The 17,132-nt window shown below is 48.8% G+C and overlaps 1 protein-coding gene across 5 annotated transcripts in view; it reads left to right on the top strand.

Moving 5' to 3' along the window:
- Positions 1 to 17,132, top strand: part of TRPV1 (transient receptor potential cation channel subfamily V member 1) — a 33,038-nt gene that overhangs the window by 7,278 nt on the left and 8,628 nt on the right. For 4 of the 5 annotated variants that reach the window (XM_083479839.1, XM_083479836.1, XM_083479837.1 and 1 more), the window contains exons 1-11: positions 3,907 to 4,308; positions 5,898 to 6,079; positions 7,225 to 7,377; positions 7,484 to 7,624; positions 7,911 to 8,209; positions 11,351 to 11,527; positions 12,372 to 12,536; positions 14,625 to 14,720; positions 15,475 to 15,545; positions 16,254 to 16,419; positions 16,565 to 16,631. In XM_083479839.1, coding sequence (XP_083335965.1) covers positions 4,019 to 4,308; positions 5,898 to 6,079; positions 7,225 to 7,377; positions 7,484 to 7,624; positions 7,911 to 8,209; positions 11,351 to 11,527; positions 12,372 to 12,536; positions 14,625 to 14,720; positions 15,475 to 15,545; positions 16,254 to 16,419; positions 16,565 to 16,631 — 1,807 coding nt within the window. In that variant the 5' untranslated portion in view covers positions 3,907 to 4,018. Of the gene's footprint in view, positions 1 to 3,906; positions 4,309 to 5,897; positions 6,080 to 7,224; positions 7,378 to 7,483; positions 7,625 to 7,910; positions 8,210 to 11,350; positions 11,528 to 12,371; positions 12,537 to 14,624; positions 14,721 to 15,474; positions 15,546 to 16,253; positions 16,420 to 16,564; positions 16,632 to 17,132 lie in introns of those variants that run through there. The other variant, XM_083479835.1, reaches the window with a different exon arrangement.

Raw genomic sequence — 17,132 nt, 5'->3', positions numbered from 1 at the left:
CTAGGGTTGTTTGCTTGCTGTGCATGCAATGCTCATGAAATCCAGTTTGGATATGTCCTTTTGACTTCCATCGGTTGCTAGCATCAGCTGCACCGTCCCAGTACTGTTATTACAGTATTGTTATTGCTATTCTCAGTTCCTTACCCACCCACATTCCCCGGCAACTTCACACCAACCTGCAGGACTGGGGATTATAGTATCTTTAGGCACCACTTCTTTTTTCACCAGGTTACCTATGGCATTCTTGAGTGCTTGGGGTGTCTTAATTCAGCTTTTTGAAAATAGAATTGTCTTTTAGATTCCTTCACGCTTTATGCTGGTCTTAATGGATGTTTTTGTTTGTACTGTAAGTCACTTTGAGTTACAATGGTAAAAAAAACAAATTATTATTAAATTTCTGTTTTACATTTTAAACAACCTTAAAATATCAATGACTTCCCTTCTTCTCTTTCCATGGTATATTTTGCAGATCATAAATGCCTGCATATTTTATATAAACTAAACCATTCCGTATTCCATTATAGCATCCATCAAAACTTATTTACACTGTTGTATTTATCTTAATGCTGCCCACGTTTTCAGATATACACAATTTTACTACATATATTCAATAAACATTTTCCAACCTTCTTTAAACATATGTCCTTCTTGTTCTCTTACTCGATAGGTCTGCAAGCTGTGCATATTCCATCAGTTTAAGTTGCCATTCTTCTTTGGTTGGGAGTTCGCTTGTTTTCCATTTGTGGGCTAACAAAATATGAGCCGCAGTAGTGGCATACAGAAATAGCATTATTATTATTATTATTAGGCCTACCTTGCAGAGTTGTTGTAGGTCATAGATAGAACATGCAGGAAGAGCACACGTAGAATACTTGTATTGTTCTGGTCACCTACCTTCCAAAAGGATATTGTTATGAGCTGGGAAAAGTTCAGAAAACATTAACTGAAATTATTATGAGGGCTGCAGCAACGCTCTCGTGAAGACAGGGTACAGCATTTGGGGCTCTTGAAAAAAGTGCTTTTTTTAAAGGTGAGTTAAGGGAGACACCCACAGACACTCTCAAATATTCATAGACTTTGAATGGACCACAAGGGTGATCTCGTTCTAGTCCAAACCCTTGAACATGACAGAGGTGGAGAAGATTATGCAGGATGGGGAGAAAGTAAATACTCTAATGAATACTAGAATTTGGGGTAATCTGTTAAGGCGCAATGTTGGAAGATGCAGGAGAGACAAAAGATTGTGTGTAAGCCGCTCTGGCAGTGCCGGATTTATGTATAAGCTAAACATGCTATAGCTTAGGCCCCCGTCTCTTGGGGGCGCCCAATAAATTGAAAGGAAAAAACCCAACGTACATTTCCAAAATATAAGATAAAAAACAAGTAAGTAATGGGCCCCCGATAATTTTGAGTTGGAGCTTAATAATTATTTCACTATTAATATACTTTTTAAGTATTTCACTATTAATATACTTCTTAATTGTATTTCAGTTCAACAATTACTTTGATAAAATACATATTTTGTTATGTGCAAATGGCTTTAGATACCTATTAGGTCCATAAATTACCATATATATAGCATATATTCAACACTAAAAACAGTGACAATTTGTTGCTGACAAAGGACAGCTGGACATATAAAGGGCCCCATTACCTTCAGGAGCTCAGGGCCTCATCAAACCTAAATCCAGCCCTGCGCTCTGGGAAACATTTTTGGCTGAAGAGCAGGATACAAATGCTCTAAATAAAAAATAAAAATAAAAGCAAGGACTTCCTTTACACAGCATAGTTTGTGGCAGCTGTGAGAAAAGCAAATTCCATGCTAGGGATCTTTAGGAAAGGAATTGGAAGTACGGTACCATAAACCCTTTACACAAATCTCTGGTGCAACTACACTCGGAGTAATGTGGACAGTCCTGGTCGCCTCGGAAAGAATACTGCAGGGTTGGTAAAGATTCAGAAAAGGGCAAGCAAATGATTGGAAGGGTGGCGCCAAGATTGGAGCGTTTGGAACCTTTTAGTTGAGAGAAAAGGCAAGTAAGAAAAGGCAGCATGAAAAGGAGTTTATAAAACTTCTGCATGGTATGGAGGAAGTAGGTTGAGGGGGAAAAAATTCTCCCTCTCCCCTAATGCTAGAACTCGTGAAACATTCAGGACAGATAAAGCCCTTCCTCACGCAGCGTATGAACTGTGGAACTTCCTTCTGCAGGAGACCATAAGGCAAAGGTAAAGGGACCCCTGAACATTAGGTCCATTCATGGCCAACTCTGGGGTTGCGGCGCTCATCTCACTTTATTGGCCGAGGGAGCCTGCATACAGCTTCCGGGTCATGTGGCCAGCATGACTAAGCCGCTTCTGGCGAGCCAGAGCAGCGCATGGAAACACTGTTTACCTTCCCGCTGGAGTGGTACCTATTTATCTACTTGCACTTTGAGGTGCTTTCGAACTGCTAGGTTGGCAGGAGCAGGGACCGTTGTGGGGATTCGAACCGCTGACCTTCTGATCAGCAAGTCCTAGGCTCTGTGGTTTAACCCACAATGACAGCCGCATTTTTCAGGAGACCATAGCTGTCAACTTTTCAATTTTCTTGCGAGGAATCCTATTCGGAATAAGGGAATTTCCCTTTAAAAAAGGGAAATGTTGACAGCTATGCAGGAGACAGTGATGGCCACTAACCTGGATGTCTTTAAAAGAAGTATAGAAAAATTCAAGGAAGAGAAGAAAGCTGTCAGTGGCTGCTAGTCATGATGGCTGTTGTTCTGCCTCCGCCATCCAAAGCAGCAGGGCTTCTAAGTGCCAGTTGCTTGAAACTGCAGGAAGGGGGGGAAAGCTCTTGTGCTCAGATCCTGCTTGCAGCTCATATGGGCAATGTGGATGAAATTTAAAGACTGTTTAGCTAAATATGTTGGGACGCGGGTGGCGCTGTGGGTTAAACCACAGAGCCTAGGACTTGCAGATCAGAAGGTTGGCGGTTCGAATCCCAGTGACGGGGTGAGCTCCCATTGCTCGGTCCCTGCTCCTGCCAACCCAGCAGTTCGAAAGCACATCAAAGTGCAAGTAGATAAATAGGTACCACTCAGGCAGGAAGGTAAAGCACATCAAAGTGCAAGTAGATAAATAGGTACCACTCAGGTGGGAAGGTAAACGGCGTTTCCGTGCACTGCTCTGGTTCACCAGAAGCGGCTCAGTCATGCTGGCCACAGGACCCGGAAGCTGTACGCCGGCTCCCTCGGCCAATAAAGCGAGATGAGCACCGCAACCCCAGAGTTGTTCGCGACTGGACTTAACTGTCAGGGGTCCCTTTACCTTTACCTTAGCTAAATATGTTAAGATAACTTAATTGGGAAAGCTTGCAAATAATAGATAGGCTTAGGATTTAAACATGTAAGGATAAGATAAGATGTTTTAAGCTAAATTGGGAAGAATGAAAGATGTTAAGTGATCAGGTTAATTTTTTGAGAAAATCGATTTTGGAAAAATGATATATAATAATAATATATATAATGAAATTCAACCAAGGGCATTTGAGGAAGTCACTTAATAATGTTACCAAGATTTAAACAGGATGTATGTATGTATGTATGTTTGTTTGTTTCTCTGTATGTTTCTTTGTTTTGGATTTTTGAAAATTAATTAAAAAAATTAATTTGCCACCAGTGTGGTGTGGTGGTTAAGAGCGGTGGACTCGTAATCTGGGGAACCGGGTTCGCTTCCCCGCTCCTCCACATGCAGCTGCTGGGTGACCTTGGGCCAGTCACACTTCTCTGAAGTCTCTCAGCCCCACTCACCTCACAGAGGGTTTGTTGTGGGGGAGGAAGGGAAAGGAGAATGTTAGCCGCTTTGAGACTCCTTAAAGGGAGTGAAAGGCGGGATAGCAAATCCAAACTCTTCTTCTTCTTCAAACAGATGGGTGATGCGGGCCTGATCCAGCAGGCTATTATTAGTTTCCTTTTTATTTGTTTTCCTTAGCTTTCAGGGAGAGTCGGAACACTTCCCTCCCAGCCTTGTTCTCCGGAACATGTCTGGAATCCTGGGGAAAATGCGGAAGTTGGGGAGCTCTGACCTGGAGGATTCGGAATCGATGGACGACCACTTGGAAGGCGAGGAGTCGGGCGCATGCACGCCCGGCAGCAACAGGTCGACCAAGCACAGCATCTTCGCCAAGCGGGCGCGGTTCGGGATTGGGGACGGAGACAAGGACACGGCTCCCATGGATTCCTTCTACCAGATGGACCACATGGTGTCCAGTCCCATCCTGAAGTTCAGCCTCAGCTTGGAGCGAGGGAGGTGTGGCAACCACTCTCCAAAGTGAGTGGGTCCCCTGGGGGGGGGGCTTTGAGTTACGCTTGGGGGTCTAAGAAGATGCCCTGCCCTTAACCCCCCCCCCGTAGCAAAACTAGGGAGGGAGAAGAACTCCAATTTGGTTCGGATTTCAAAACGAAGTTACATCGTTCGCACTTTCCAAAATACAGTGCTACAGTGGTACCTCGGGTTACATACGCTTCAGGTTACAGACACTTCAGGTTACAGACTCCGCTAACCCAGAAATAGTACCTCGGGTTAAGAACTTTGCTTCAGGGTGAGAACAGAATTCGTGCAGCAGCAGCATGAGGCCCCATTAGCTAAAGTGGTGCTTCAGGTTAAGTGGTGCTTCAGGTTAAGAACAGTTTCAGGTTAAGAACGGACCTCCGGAACAAATTAAGTACTTAACCTGAGGTACCACTGTATTTAAACAACAACAACAACCAGAAAACCCTAGAGCTGTGGAAATTATTACAGTGGTACCTCGGATTACAGACGCTTCAGGTTACAGACTCCGCTAACCCAGAAGTAGTACCTCGGGTTAAGAACTTTGCTTCAGGATGAGAACAGAAATCGTTCTGTAGCGGGAGGCCCCATTAGCTAAAGTAGTTACGAACAGTTTCAGGTTAAGAACGGACCTCCAGAATGAATTAAGTTCTTAACCCGAGGTACCACTGTAACATGTGAATTGAAGTGCACCAGCCGAGGAAGGGAGGCCAGGAAGGTGGTTTTGTTCCTGGCTGCCAGGATTCGACCTGATCTGTTTTTTCATAGCTCTATGCTGCTTTTCATTCGAAGGAATCCCAAAGCAGCTTGCAAACAAGCCTCGGTTGTCGAACGTAATCCATACCAGAAGACCGTTTGGCTTCCGAAACGTTCGACATGAGGCACGGCTTCCGATTGGTTGCAAGAGCTTCTTGCACTTGGGCAGAAGCCGAGTTGGACCTTTGAGTTCTGAGGAACGTTCAGAAACTGGAGCATTTATGGTACTTTCTGGTTTTCAGCGTTTGGGGGCCAAAACGTTCGAAAACGGAGCCGTTTGAGAGCCGAGGTTTGACTAAATGCAGCATAAATCATATCAAACGATTAACAAATCATCTGTGAAACAGATATGCTACAAAACAATGTTAACAACTTTAAAAACTATATGATTGACAAATCAGCATTTAGGAAGCAACATTGCCAACATGAACAAAACAGCAGCCAAAAAATAAACTAAGCCCTCTCAACTATGCATGTCAGCCTGTAGCTCTTCATGCTCTCAATGCCTCTTTAACTGGCCCTCAAAGGGTTGCCATGTTTCAAAAAGTGAAAATCTGGACACAAAAGTTGTTGAGCTTCCCCCCCCCCGCCCCACACATAGAGAGAGGTGTGAGTGTGTGTCTAGAAACCAGCCCCCAGGACAAAGGTAAAATTGGCATCATGTATTGCTCTGCCCACCAAAGGCATGTGGCCCCTGGGAGGTTACCCAGAAGTGAATGTGGCCCTCAAGCTGCCATGGTGGTACATGTGTGTGGGGGGGCGATATATTTGTGGCCTGAGCCATTGCTCTCCAGGAGGAGCCAGTAACCCACAGTCCTCCTTCCTCATGGCAGACTTCTCCATCGCGGGGCTCGCCGAGGAGCCTCCATGGGCGTTCGCCCTGAGAAATCCTTCAGGATCTACGACCGAAGGAGGCTCTTTGACGCGGTGGCCCAGGGGGATCCGAGCGAGCTGGACGACCTGCTCACCTACCTCCTGGAGACCCTGAAAAACCTGACAGATGAGGAGTTCAAAGGTAAGCGGGGATCGTGCGCCATTGCTCCCTTCCAGGGTTTGGGACGCGAAAGCCATTTCTAGAGCGTGGAGGATATTTCCTTGGAAGGCACCGAGTAAGACTTAGAGCAATGAGTGGGTGAGTGGAGGGAAGCTTTACTGGCCTGAGGGCCACATTTCCTCCCAAGCAAGCTTCCAGGGGCCACAGACCACACACACACCACCACCACCCATCTAGACAAGCATGAGGGACTGTCACAAATTTCCAGCTAAGAAAAGACACTCAAGGAAGGGGTGGAACAGAGTTAATGAGGGGTGTGGCCTGAGCAGAGACCTGAGGGCCAGGTAGAGAGGTATGGAGGGCCACATTTGGGACTCAGGTTCCCAGCTTCGGATTTACAGGCCTGGTTGACAGCTATAGGTAAAGGTAAAGGTACCCCTGCCCGTACGGGCCAGTCGTGTACGACTCTAGGGTTGTGCGCCCATCTCACTTAAGAGGCCGGGGGCCAGCGCTGTCCACAGACACTTCCGGGTCACGTGGCCAGCGTGACGAAGCTGCTCTGGCGAGCCAGCACCAGCGCAGCACACGGAAATGCCGTTTACCTTCCCGCTATAAAGTGGTACCTATTTATCTACTTGCACTTGGGGGTGCTTTCAAACTGCTAGGTGGACAGGAGCTGGGACCGAAAGACGGGAGCTCACCCCGCTGCGGGGATTCGAACCGCCGACCATGCAATCAGCAAGTCCTAGGCGCTGAGGTTTTACCCACAGCGCCACCCGCTGTGGGTTGACAGCTATATTTTCTATCTATTTTTTGCCTGGGCCTCTGCTGCCCAGTGCGGATACCAGGATTTACACATATACACACTAAGGGGAAATCTTGGGCCTGGCATTCTCAGTGACCCCTTGAGCGGGGAAGGACCTGCAAGCTAAGATTCTCTTAGGCTGCATCTGATCTCCTTGGGTACATTTTGCAGAGTGGCAACGTTAGCACTGTCATGGCAAGGGCGCCCTCTGCTGCTCTTGGGAGTCTTGGCACATGCCCTACCTTGCAAGATCTTGCCATCCTCTGGCGCCAGACCTGGAGACAAGTACCCTTATTATGCACCTCCAGGGCTTGCTCCCATTTTCCCTGGATGTATAAATTTTGTGTGTTTCCTCCCCCAGAACCAGATACTGGGAAGACATGCTTGCTGAAAGCCATGCTGAACCTCCACAACGGCCGGAACGACACCATCCCTCTCCTGCTGGAGATCGCAGAGAAGACGGACAACCTGAAGGAGTTTGTGAATGCTGAATACACAGACAGCTACTACAAGGGTAAGGGGTGTGCGATTGCCGTGGGTAGTGGGACATGTATGGAGCTATTAACGGGGGCAGAGGGTGGAGACTGACTTTCCAGCTCACGGTTCTGCCTCCTCTTCAGGCCAAACCGCGCTGCACATCGCCATCGAGAGACGAAACATGTACCTTGTGGACCTCCTGGTCAGGAACGGCGCTGACGTCCACGCGAAAGCCCACGGGGAGTTCTTCCAGAAAATCAGCGGCAGGCCCGGGTTTTATTTTGGTAGGTGCTGCCTTTGGAAGGGTCCTAGATCTTGAGTTGGATGGGGGCTGGTCGAGCCAGGAGGAGAGGCCGACAGAAGACCCCCACGGAGGGACCCCGTGGGCTGGGAAGGTTTCTAGCTGGGTCAGGAGAGCCTGAGGAAGAGGATCCAAACATTAAAGCTTGGGGTAGAAACCACAACCTGAGCTCGAGTTCTCCACCTGGCAGGAGCCAGGGCAGGATAGGTTTTTACCTTGCTCCCTGCCCCCCTCATGTGACTCTGATGGTCCATCGTTGTTCCCGCCAGGTGAACTGCCGCTCTCTTTGGCTGCCTGCACAAACCAGCTCAACATCGTGAAGTACCTTCTCGATAACCTCTACCACCCGGCCAACATTGCCGCCCAGGATTCCATAGGCAACACCGTCCTCCACGCTTTGGTGGAGATCGCCGACAACACGGAGGACAACACCAAGTTTGTTACCAAGATGTACAATGACATCCTCATCCTGGGAGCCAGGCTTAACCCCACCCTCAAGCTGGAAGATATCGCCAACCGAAGGGGGCTGACACCGCTGACCCTGGCGGCCAAGACTGGGAAAATACAGGTAGGTTGTGTGAGCTGCTTGAAATGATCAGGCACACTCATTCCCAGTGCACAGCTTGGAAGTCATTTTGGACTCACAGCTGTCCATGGAGGCGTAGGTTAATTCTGTGTCCAGGGTAGCTGTCTACTAGCTCCATCTGGTACGCAGGCTGAGGCCCTCCCTGCCCAAAGTGTCTGGCCAGAGTGGTGCATGCTCTGGTTATCTCCTGCTTGGACTACTGCAACATGCTCTACGCGGGGCTACCTTTGAAAGTGACCCGGAAACTGCAACTAATCCAGAATGCGGCAGCTAGACTGGTGACTGGGAGTGGCCACTGAGACCATATAACACCGGTCCTGAAAGACCTACATTGGTTCCCAGTATGTTTCTGAGCACAATTCAAAGTGTTGGTGCTGACCTTTAAAGCCCTAAACAGCCTCAGCCCAGTATACCTGAAGGAGCGTCTCCACCCCCATCGTTCTGCCCAGACACTGAGGTCCAGCTCCGAGGGCCTTCTGGTGGTTCCCTCACTGCGAGAAGTGAAGCTACAGGGAACCAAGCAAAGGGCCTTCTCGGTAGTGGTGCCCGCCCTGTGGAACGCCCTCCCAGCAGATGTCAAGGAAATAAACAACTATCTGACATCTGAAGACAGCCCTGTTTAGGGAAGTTTTTAAGGTTTGGTGTTTTATCGTGTTTTTAATATTCTGCTGGGAGCCGCCCAGAGTGGCTGGGTTGAAACCCAGCCAGATAGGCAGGCTATAAATAGTAAATTATTATTATTATTCGGCAACACCAACCACCAATCCATCTGGAGATCAGAGCTAGATTAATTTTGTCAGTTGCGCAGCATGGGAGGGGGGCTACCGGGGCAATTGCCCTGGGCACAAAAATGTTGAGGGGCACACCTCTGCAGCTGCCGCCCTGACAGGATCTGCTCTCCATCCTGTCTGCCTCACCTGGGCAGCGCGCCAAGCAGGAGCTGGGAGAGGATGGGCCCTTGCATCTCTCAGCTTCATGCCATCCCACCCACCCACCCAGCCAGCGGGGGAGGCAGGGGGGTGGCGAGACTCATGGTGACAGTGACGCCACAGCCCCAAGAGGCACACACACACACACACACACACACACACACGCTGCTCTGCAGCTCTGTCCAGCAGTAGCAGCGCTGCATGGAGCTGTCAGGGGGCGTAATAGTTGTCTTGGGAAAGTAAAATACTGATCTTGCCCTGGCCGCTGGCAACTCATGCTATGCCACTGATTTTGTGACTCATTTTGCAGCGTCTGTGGCTCGAAACTCACCCTGCACTCACTTGGCGGTCTCAAGCCAGCCACTGTTCTTTCCGTCTGGGCTCCTGCATCTGCAGAATGGTGCTAATAGCATAGTAAAGGTAAAGGTAAAGGGACCCCTGACCATTAGGTCCAGTCATGGCTGACTCTGGGGTTGTGGCGCTCATCTCGCTTTATTGGCCAAGGGAGCTGGCATATAGCTTCTGACTAAGCCGCTTCTGGCGAACCAGAGCAGCACACGGAAACACCATTTACCTTCCCGCCGGAGCGGTACCTATTTATCTACTTGCACATGATGTGCTTTCGAACTGCTAGGTTGGCAGGAGCAGGGACCGAGCAACGGGAGCTCACCCTGTCGTGGGGATTCCAACCGCCGACCTTCTGATCGGCAAGTCCTAGGCTCTGTGGTTTAACCCACAGTGCCACCCGCGTCCTAATAGCATAGTAGCTAATAGTATAATAGCCCCGCCTTGTTGTTGCAAGGCAGAGATGCCCAAGCTTCCGTTGGCATACGTTTTCTGACTGAAAGCATTCCATTCTAGATCTCCAAAATAGTTTGGTTTTTTTAAAAGCTACATAAAAACAACAGCCCCGGTAGTACTCAACCCTGAGGGAGGTCACTGTTTAGTTTCGAAGGAGGCATATGAGGAACTGTGACTCAGGAAGGGATGCAGCCGTCGCCTGAGACTGCGGCACCTCTGAGTCAAGAGTGACTGAATGATCTGATTCCAGGGAGAAACAGTAAATCATACAGAGAGGCAACAGGAAGTCTCCTGTCCCCAGTCAGCACTTGGGATTCACAGGAAGTCTTTAATTCTGTCGCTTTTAATTCCTGGGAATCAAACCCAGGACAATTCCAGCAGAAACACTCACAAAGACCCTGCGTCAACTGGTGAGCTGTGATTCCTCTGCATTGCAAGGATATGGACTAGATGATTCACGGGCTCTTTCCAACTTCAAAATTCTATGATTTTAAAATCATAAGGGGAAAAAATCCCTAAAAGAAAGGAGCCGGGGAAAGACGTAGGACTTACCATATGGGGAGATTTGTGTTCTGAATTCAGCTTGCATTTGTTATCTCTCAAACCTTGGCGGACCAAATCAAGCGTCTCTTGCAAAGCTTAAAAAGGAAAGGAAAGGTTACCACATCTGGGCCACTTTAGTTTAGAGAAAAGGCAAGTACAGTGGTACCTCGCAAGACAAATGCCTCGCAAGACGAAAAACGCGCAAGACGAAAGAGTTTTCCATTTTTTGAGTCGTTCTGCAAGACGAATTTCCCTATGGGCTTGCTTCGCAAGATGAAACGTCTTGTGAGTTCTTGCGAGTTTGTTTCCTTTTTCTTAAAGCCGCTAAGCTGCTAATAGCTGTGCTTCGCAAGACGAAAAAACCGCAAGACGAAGAGACTCGCGGAACGGATTAATTTCGTCTTGCGAGGCACCACTGTAAGAGGAGATAAGTGTATAAGTGTATAAAATTATCAGCAGAGCGGAGAAAGCAGACAGAGAAAAGTTCTCCTCCCTTTCTCACAATAGTAGGACTTAGCAGCCCATGAAATTGAGTGTTGAAATATTCAGGACAGAGAAAAGAAAGCGCTTCTTCACATAGAGCATAGCTAAACTATGACTTTAAAAGAGGACGAGACCTGGAGGACACGGGTGCCAGTGGCTACTGGTCACAATGGCCATGTTCTCCCTCCGCAGTCTGCCTCTCAATTTCTGTTCCTGAGAATCACAAGTGGGAAGAAGAGTTACTGCTGTCCCAGGTCCTGCTTGCGGGCATCCCATAATGACCACTGTGAGAACAGGATGCCGGCCCAGATGGGCCCTCTAGATGGGCCTGACCCTGTGGGTTTTTTCCTTGTGTTCTCATGGCTAGGTCTTTGCGTACATCCTCAGACGGGAGATCAAGGAGCCAGAGTGTCGCCACCTGTCCCGGAAGTTCACAGAATGGGCTTATGGGCCGGTTCACTCGTCGCTCTACGACCTGTCCAGCATCGACACCTGCGAGAAGAACTCGGTCCTGGAGATCATCGCTTACAGCAGTGAGACGCCGGTATGTCTGAGGCCTGATTCCCTGGCCTTCAGTGCCACAGCTTAGAGGCTTCTTTGACGGCCCTCAGTGAGGTCAGGTTTAGGGATGGGCCAATCTGCCACAGTCCGTTTCCACATGTCCACATCAGTTTGCAATATATATATATTAAAATACCCTAATGAAAATTTGTCATCATCAGGGCGAATTCCTCCTAACGTACTCAATGACCCTTGGGGTCCCTTCCAACGCTACAATTCTATCCAACTTAGCTTAATTTTTTTGCAATGCATTTTGGTATCTTATTTTCACATACAGTGGTACCTCGGGTTAAGTACTTAATTTGTTCCAGAGGTCCGTTCTTAACCTGAAACTGTTCTTAACCTGAAGCACCACTTTAGCCAATGGGGCCTCCCGCTGCCGCTGCACCGCCAGAGCCCGATTTCTGTTCTTATCCTGAAGCAAAGTTCTTAACCTGAAGCACTATTTCTGGGTTAGCGGAGTCTGTAACCTGAAGTGTATGTAACCTGAAGCATATGTAACCTGAGGTACCACTGTATGCATCTATAGAAGGTACGCTTTACCCAGGTATAAGCATTACTCGGCTGGAGAACTGCTTTGAAAAATCAGCCATTTTTATTTTTGATCGCAGTCCTTTCGCCTTTTTTAATTTCCACTCTGCCCTTGGTTTTCTTCCGGTGGGGAGACTGGTCTATTAAAGTGCAACGGGGGCAGCTAACCCCCACCTGCCCGCCATCTGACTTACAACCAGCCTAGTGCTTGGCACTCCCTTTCACTGGCTCTGGCGCCACCTGCTGTTGGCCTCCCCACCTCCCACCCAACCAGTCTGCTTATTTCCCCCTTCCAGAACCGACACGAGATGCTTCTGGTGGAGCCTCTCAACCAGCTCCTGCAGGACAAGTGGGACCGATTCGTCAAGCATCTCTTCTACTTCAACTTCTTCATTTACGCTGCTCACATCGTCATCCTCACCGTCGCCGCCTATTACAGGCCAACGAAAAAGCACGGGGAGGTAGTTTAACTTCGAGATTCTCGGGTTTCTAGCTCTCTTTTTTTCATACCATCCCTTATGGATGGGGTTTCTATGCCTTTTTGCTCCTGGAGTTTGCGTCACCTGCTGAAATTCTTCCTGACATGCAGCTGTGAAATGCCCCAGGGGTCAGGTTAGGTGGGAACAGGCGTGTGGGGCGTGTGTGCTATTCCTTTTGAAGTGGGACCTGCAGGAAAATGGTCAAACAGGGTCTCTTGGCCACACTGCCTGCCCCACCCTTTCCCAGGTACTCCATTCCATTCTGTCTCTCAGCTTCCACACACCCCCACCAAATCAGTCAGCACTGCACAGTATTCATTGGGCAATTTTTCAGGTGGGAGCCACTCTCCCCTTTAAAGGATTTCCCCTCAAGATCTTATATCCTTCTGAAACCTCGCATGAGTTCCCTCAAGCCTCCTGATACAGGATAACAAGTCTTGTGCCAGGTCGCTAGAAGAAGAGGAGGAGTTTGGATTTGATATCCCGCTTTATCACTACCCAAAGGAGTCTCAAAGCGGCTAACAATCTCCTTTACCTTCCTCCCCCACAACAAACCCTCTGTGAGGTGAGTGGGGCTGAGAGACGTCAGAGAAGTGTGACTAGCCCAAGGTCACCCAGCAGCTGCATGTGGAGGAGCGGGGAAGCGAACCCAGTTCACCAGATTACGAGTCCACCGCTCTTAACCACTACACCACGCTGGCTCTCTAGTCTCGTGGTGTAGGCAGGGATGAGCTATCTTGCTTTGGCATTGCTCCTTAAGCCAGACTTGGTGCCCTCCAGATAAGACCCTCACCAACCTCAGAGTTGGGGAAGTCTACTTGAAGCACTACGCATATTTAACATCTCCTAAAACAATACAGTAATTCAGTAGCGGGATCCTATGCGAGTTATCTTGGGAACGAATATGTTCAGTGGGACATACACCTGGCTTAGTGGTCCTTACTCATTACAGCCTACAATTATTATACTACAGGATGGGGACGGGGAGAGGCTATACTCTGGCTCAGGAGCCTGATCAGTTATCCTACCCCAGCAAACATTTCTCCCCCTCTCTAAAGATCTCCCCCATTTTTGCATTTAAATATAAATGGGGTGGGCAGAGAAGTGGTTAAACCTCTCTGCTCTGCCTTGGGCTCTGTTGGGGTTGCAAACCACACACACACACACACACACACACACACACACTCATCAGATCACTTATTTTATTAGCAAGGAGAGGGGGCAGTGGCTCCCTCTCCTGAGGGGATATGCACAGATCAGCCGAGGAAGGTGGAATGGTTGTGTCATTTGTGAGTCCTGTACGTCCAGTGAGCGTGGGAGAGTGTGGGGTGTCCACAGTCACTGCTAGCGTTTCACCTTTAGAGGGCTGGCCAAGGGTAAATGTGCCTACTCCCCCCCCCCCCAAATTAGCCACTCCTGTTACAACACACTCACATAGCTGTCAGCTTACAGATTTGAAAATAAGGGACCAGCAGCCTCGAAAATAAGGGATCATCAGCCAAAATAAGGGATTTTGCTTAGCTTATGAGTTCCATCGGCCCTTCCCCGCCCGAGAGGGAGGGAGACTCTCACCCACACCACCTGCGTGCCCAGCATGAGGTGGTTGCGTAGCCGCGGCAGCCACTGAAGTGCCACCCTTCTGCATGCCTCCCCATCCCCTCCTCTTCCTCCTCCCTCAGGCCGCCTCCTCAGCCGCCGCTGCCGCCTCCTGCTTCCCCTGGCAGCGCGGTGGAAGTCTCGCAAGAGAGGGGCTGCCTGCCCGGCCGCCGCCACTCGTCTCGTCACGGCACACCCCTGAGGGGGGAAAGGGAGAGACGGAGACGCAGCAGCTCGTGCGCACGCGCTCTTGAGGCGGAGGACCCCGATCCGCTGCTTCCCTCCCCAGCCGGGCGAGCATGAAACCCGGGAAATTTAAGGGACATCATCAATCTGGGACAGCAGCGGGACACGGCGCTGGGATAAGGGAGTTTCCCGCCAAATAAGGGACGCTTGACAGCTATGCACTCATTCCTAGTTCACAGCTGGGCTCTGGGTTTTGACTCTCTAAAGTTGCACCCTTCTCGTCCACAGCCCCCGTTCGCCTTTAATTACACAACCAACGAGTATTTCCGAGTCACCGGGGAGATCCTGAGTGTGTTGGGGGGTGCCTATTTCTTCTTCAGAGGGGTAAGAACTTCACCAGAGTCTCTTATGGGTGGGCAAAGGGCTTAGGTCCCGGGGGAACATATGCATTTTTTTAGCTTGTGCCATGGGGCCACCCCCTCTGGTCACTGCTCTCTCCCCTCCCCCTGATCTGCCACTCTGCACCGAGAAACAGAAATAGAGAAAGTGCTCACACACAAATGCTTCACTTTCCCAGGGAATCTGGGTAAAGGTCAGATCCTGATTAATCTGAGCCTTTGAAATCCCATAGAACTGGAAAAGGAAGTGGGAAAGAGCAACTTTTTCCCTTGGTTCTAGGGCAGCGCAACTGGTTCTGCCGCACTAGGAGCTGAGCCCAGGGGGTAGCACTCCTATTTGTCCATATTTTACACAAACTATATCTGTGGCTTGTGGTTCTATATTCAGCCATAGGAGAGCATTCCACAGACAGGGAGCCACTGCAGAGAAGGCCCCGTTCTCATGTTAGTCTAAGGCCATTAAATGAGTTTCATGGCTAAGGCTCCAATCCCAGTCTACTGGGAAGACAGTGTATCATCTCTCTGGATAAATTTATTGTCCTTTATCATTCGACAATACATTAGGAAGGGAGTGTGGCTCACTGGTAGTGCACATCCTTTGCATGCTGTCTGGGTTAGGGTAGGTCATTTTATTGTGCATCTGTGTGAGGGGTGGTGGCGGTAAAAGGCTTTACGGGTTTTTGTTGGACTGAAGCTCTTTTCACACCAACCTCTTATTTATTCTCCTGCCTTTTTTTCAGATCAAGTATTTTAAGCAGAGACAGCCATCCCTGAAAGCAATCTTTACGAACAGCTACAGTGAACTTCTCTTGTAAGTGTGGTATAACCAGCCTTATATAACCAACATGTTTATGTCTAATTAACACATGAAGGGGTTAATTCCATAGAGTAAGCTGTCCTGTCAGGTTTAGCATTGTCCCTCACCTTGGGTATAAGGAGGTAACCAAGCCTTTCTTCTCCTCCCAGTCTACCTGAGAAGCTTAGCATGTTAAGAGGTTTTGAGGTGCTTGCTGCAGCTCAGACCACATGGCTCTTACAAGCCTCTCTTGAGTTTCCATACCAATAATTTGGGAACTTTCACCACTTGGCCAAGTTTTATCTCCCTATGAAACTTTTCTGATGTATGGAAAACAGCATGAAGCTGACCTTTGAAGGCTTTGTAAGTAAACCAGTTTTTAACTTACCAAACATGTGGTCTTTTCCTATGCTGGGGGAAGTTTGGGAACTCTCGACGACATATTGTAAAGGTCTAACAGATTGTATTTCCACACTTTGCTGCATGTTTTGGGATTTTAAATCTCTGCTGGGATTCACTCACCAAAGAGCACCTGGAACTCGGCATCCAGGGAATTCTCATTCCTTTTTGCCAGTTTTTCCTTGAACCAACAGTAAACATCCCTTTTACGTGTTTTAAAATGAGTGGCAATGTGGTGTAGTGGTTAGAGTGTTGCACTAGGAAGACCGGGGATCAAATCCCCCACGCAGCCAAGAAGCTTGATTCCTCCTGTTGCCCACTCAGCTTCATCCACTCTGTCCTGATCCTGGGCTCAGCAATCCTGTACTTCAGCAAGCAAGAACTCTACGTCATCCTCATGGTCTTCGCCTTGGCCCTGGGCTGGACCAACCTGCTCTATTACACTCGTGGCTTCCAGCAGATGGGGATTTACTCAGTCATGCTGGAGAAGGTCAGTCTGGGATAAAAGGGGCAATGGGTAGCAGAGGCTAGTCCCTTGGGGCGAAGGGTTCACTGCTCCACCAACCTGAGCCCACCCTCATCCAGTTGGGTCCTGGTTCTCTCTTCCCTCCCACCCCTCCACCTCTTTTTTGCAGATGATGCTGAGAGACCTGTGTCGTTTCATCGTGGTCTACCTCCTTTTCCATTTGGGCTTTTCAACAGGTAACAGAGTGACTGTTTTGGATTCTTTTTGGTGGGGTTGGAGAGAGAACGAAAGCGAACAACTACAGATGTGTCCTGGTGCTGCAAAAGCTGGGTGGGTTAGTTCAGAGATGGGGGAGAAACTGGCTTGGGATCTACCAGTACAATTTGCAAGAAGATCAGCAAGGCTTTTCCAGTTCCCGATTTCCCCAGAGACCAAGGTGACATTTGCACTGTTCTCAGAACATCCCAGTCACCAAGGAGAAATGGCTGATGTCCCCAAAGAGCAGCCTCCCACATTCCATGCAGCAAACAGTGAAATATGCCCAATTAAATAAATAAGTAGTTTCTGTGTATCTTTTAATAAATACTGTGTGTGTGTGTTTGTGTTTGTGTGTGTGTGTGTGTGTGTGTGTGTGTGTGTGTGTGTTTTCAGTGATCTTCCCTCACCACCAACACTACTGTGGTTGGATATAGCCAAATTTGTCCATTTATCATTCTTTTCACTCTTCAGTTCACTTC

Source organism: Podarcis liolepis (assembly GCF_965112155.1).
Source record: "Podarcis liolepis genome assembly, chromosome: 16".
NCBI lineage: Eukaryota > Metazoa > Chordata > Lepidosauria > Squamata > Lacertidae > Podarcis > Podarcis liolepis.
The sequence above is the reverse complement of the archived record's forward strand: the minus strand, read 5'-3'. Positions and strand labels throughout refer to the sequence as shown.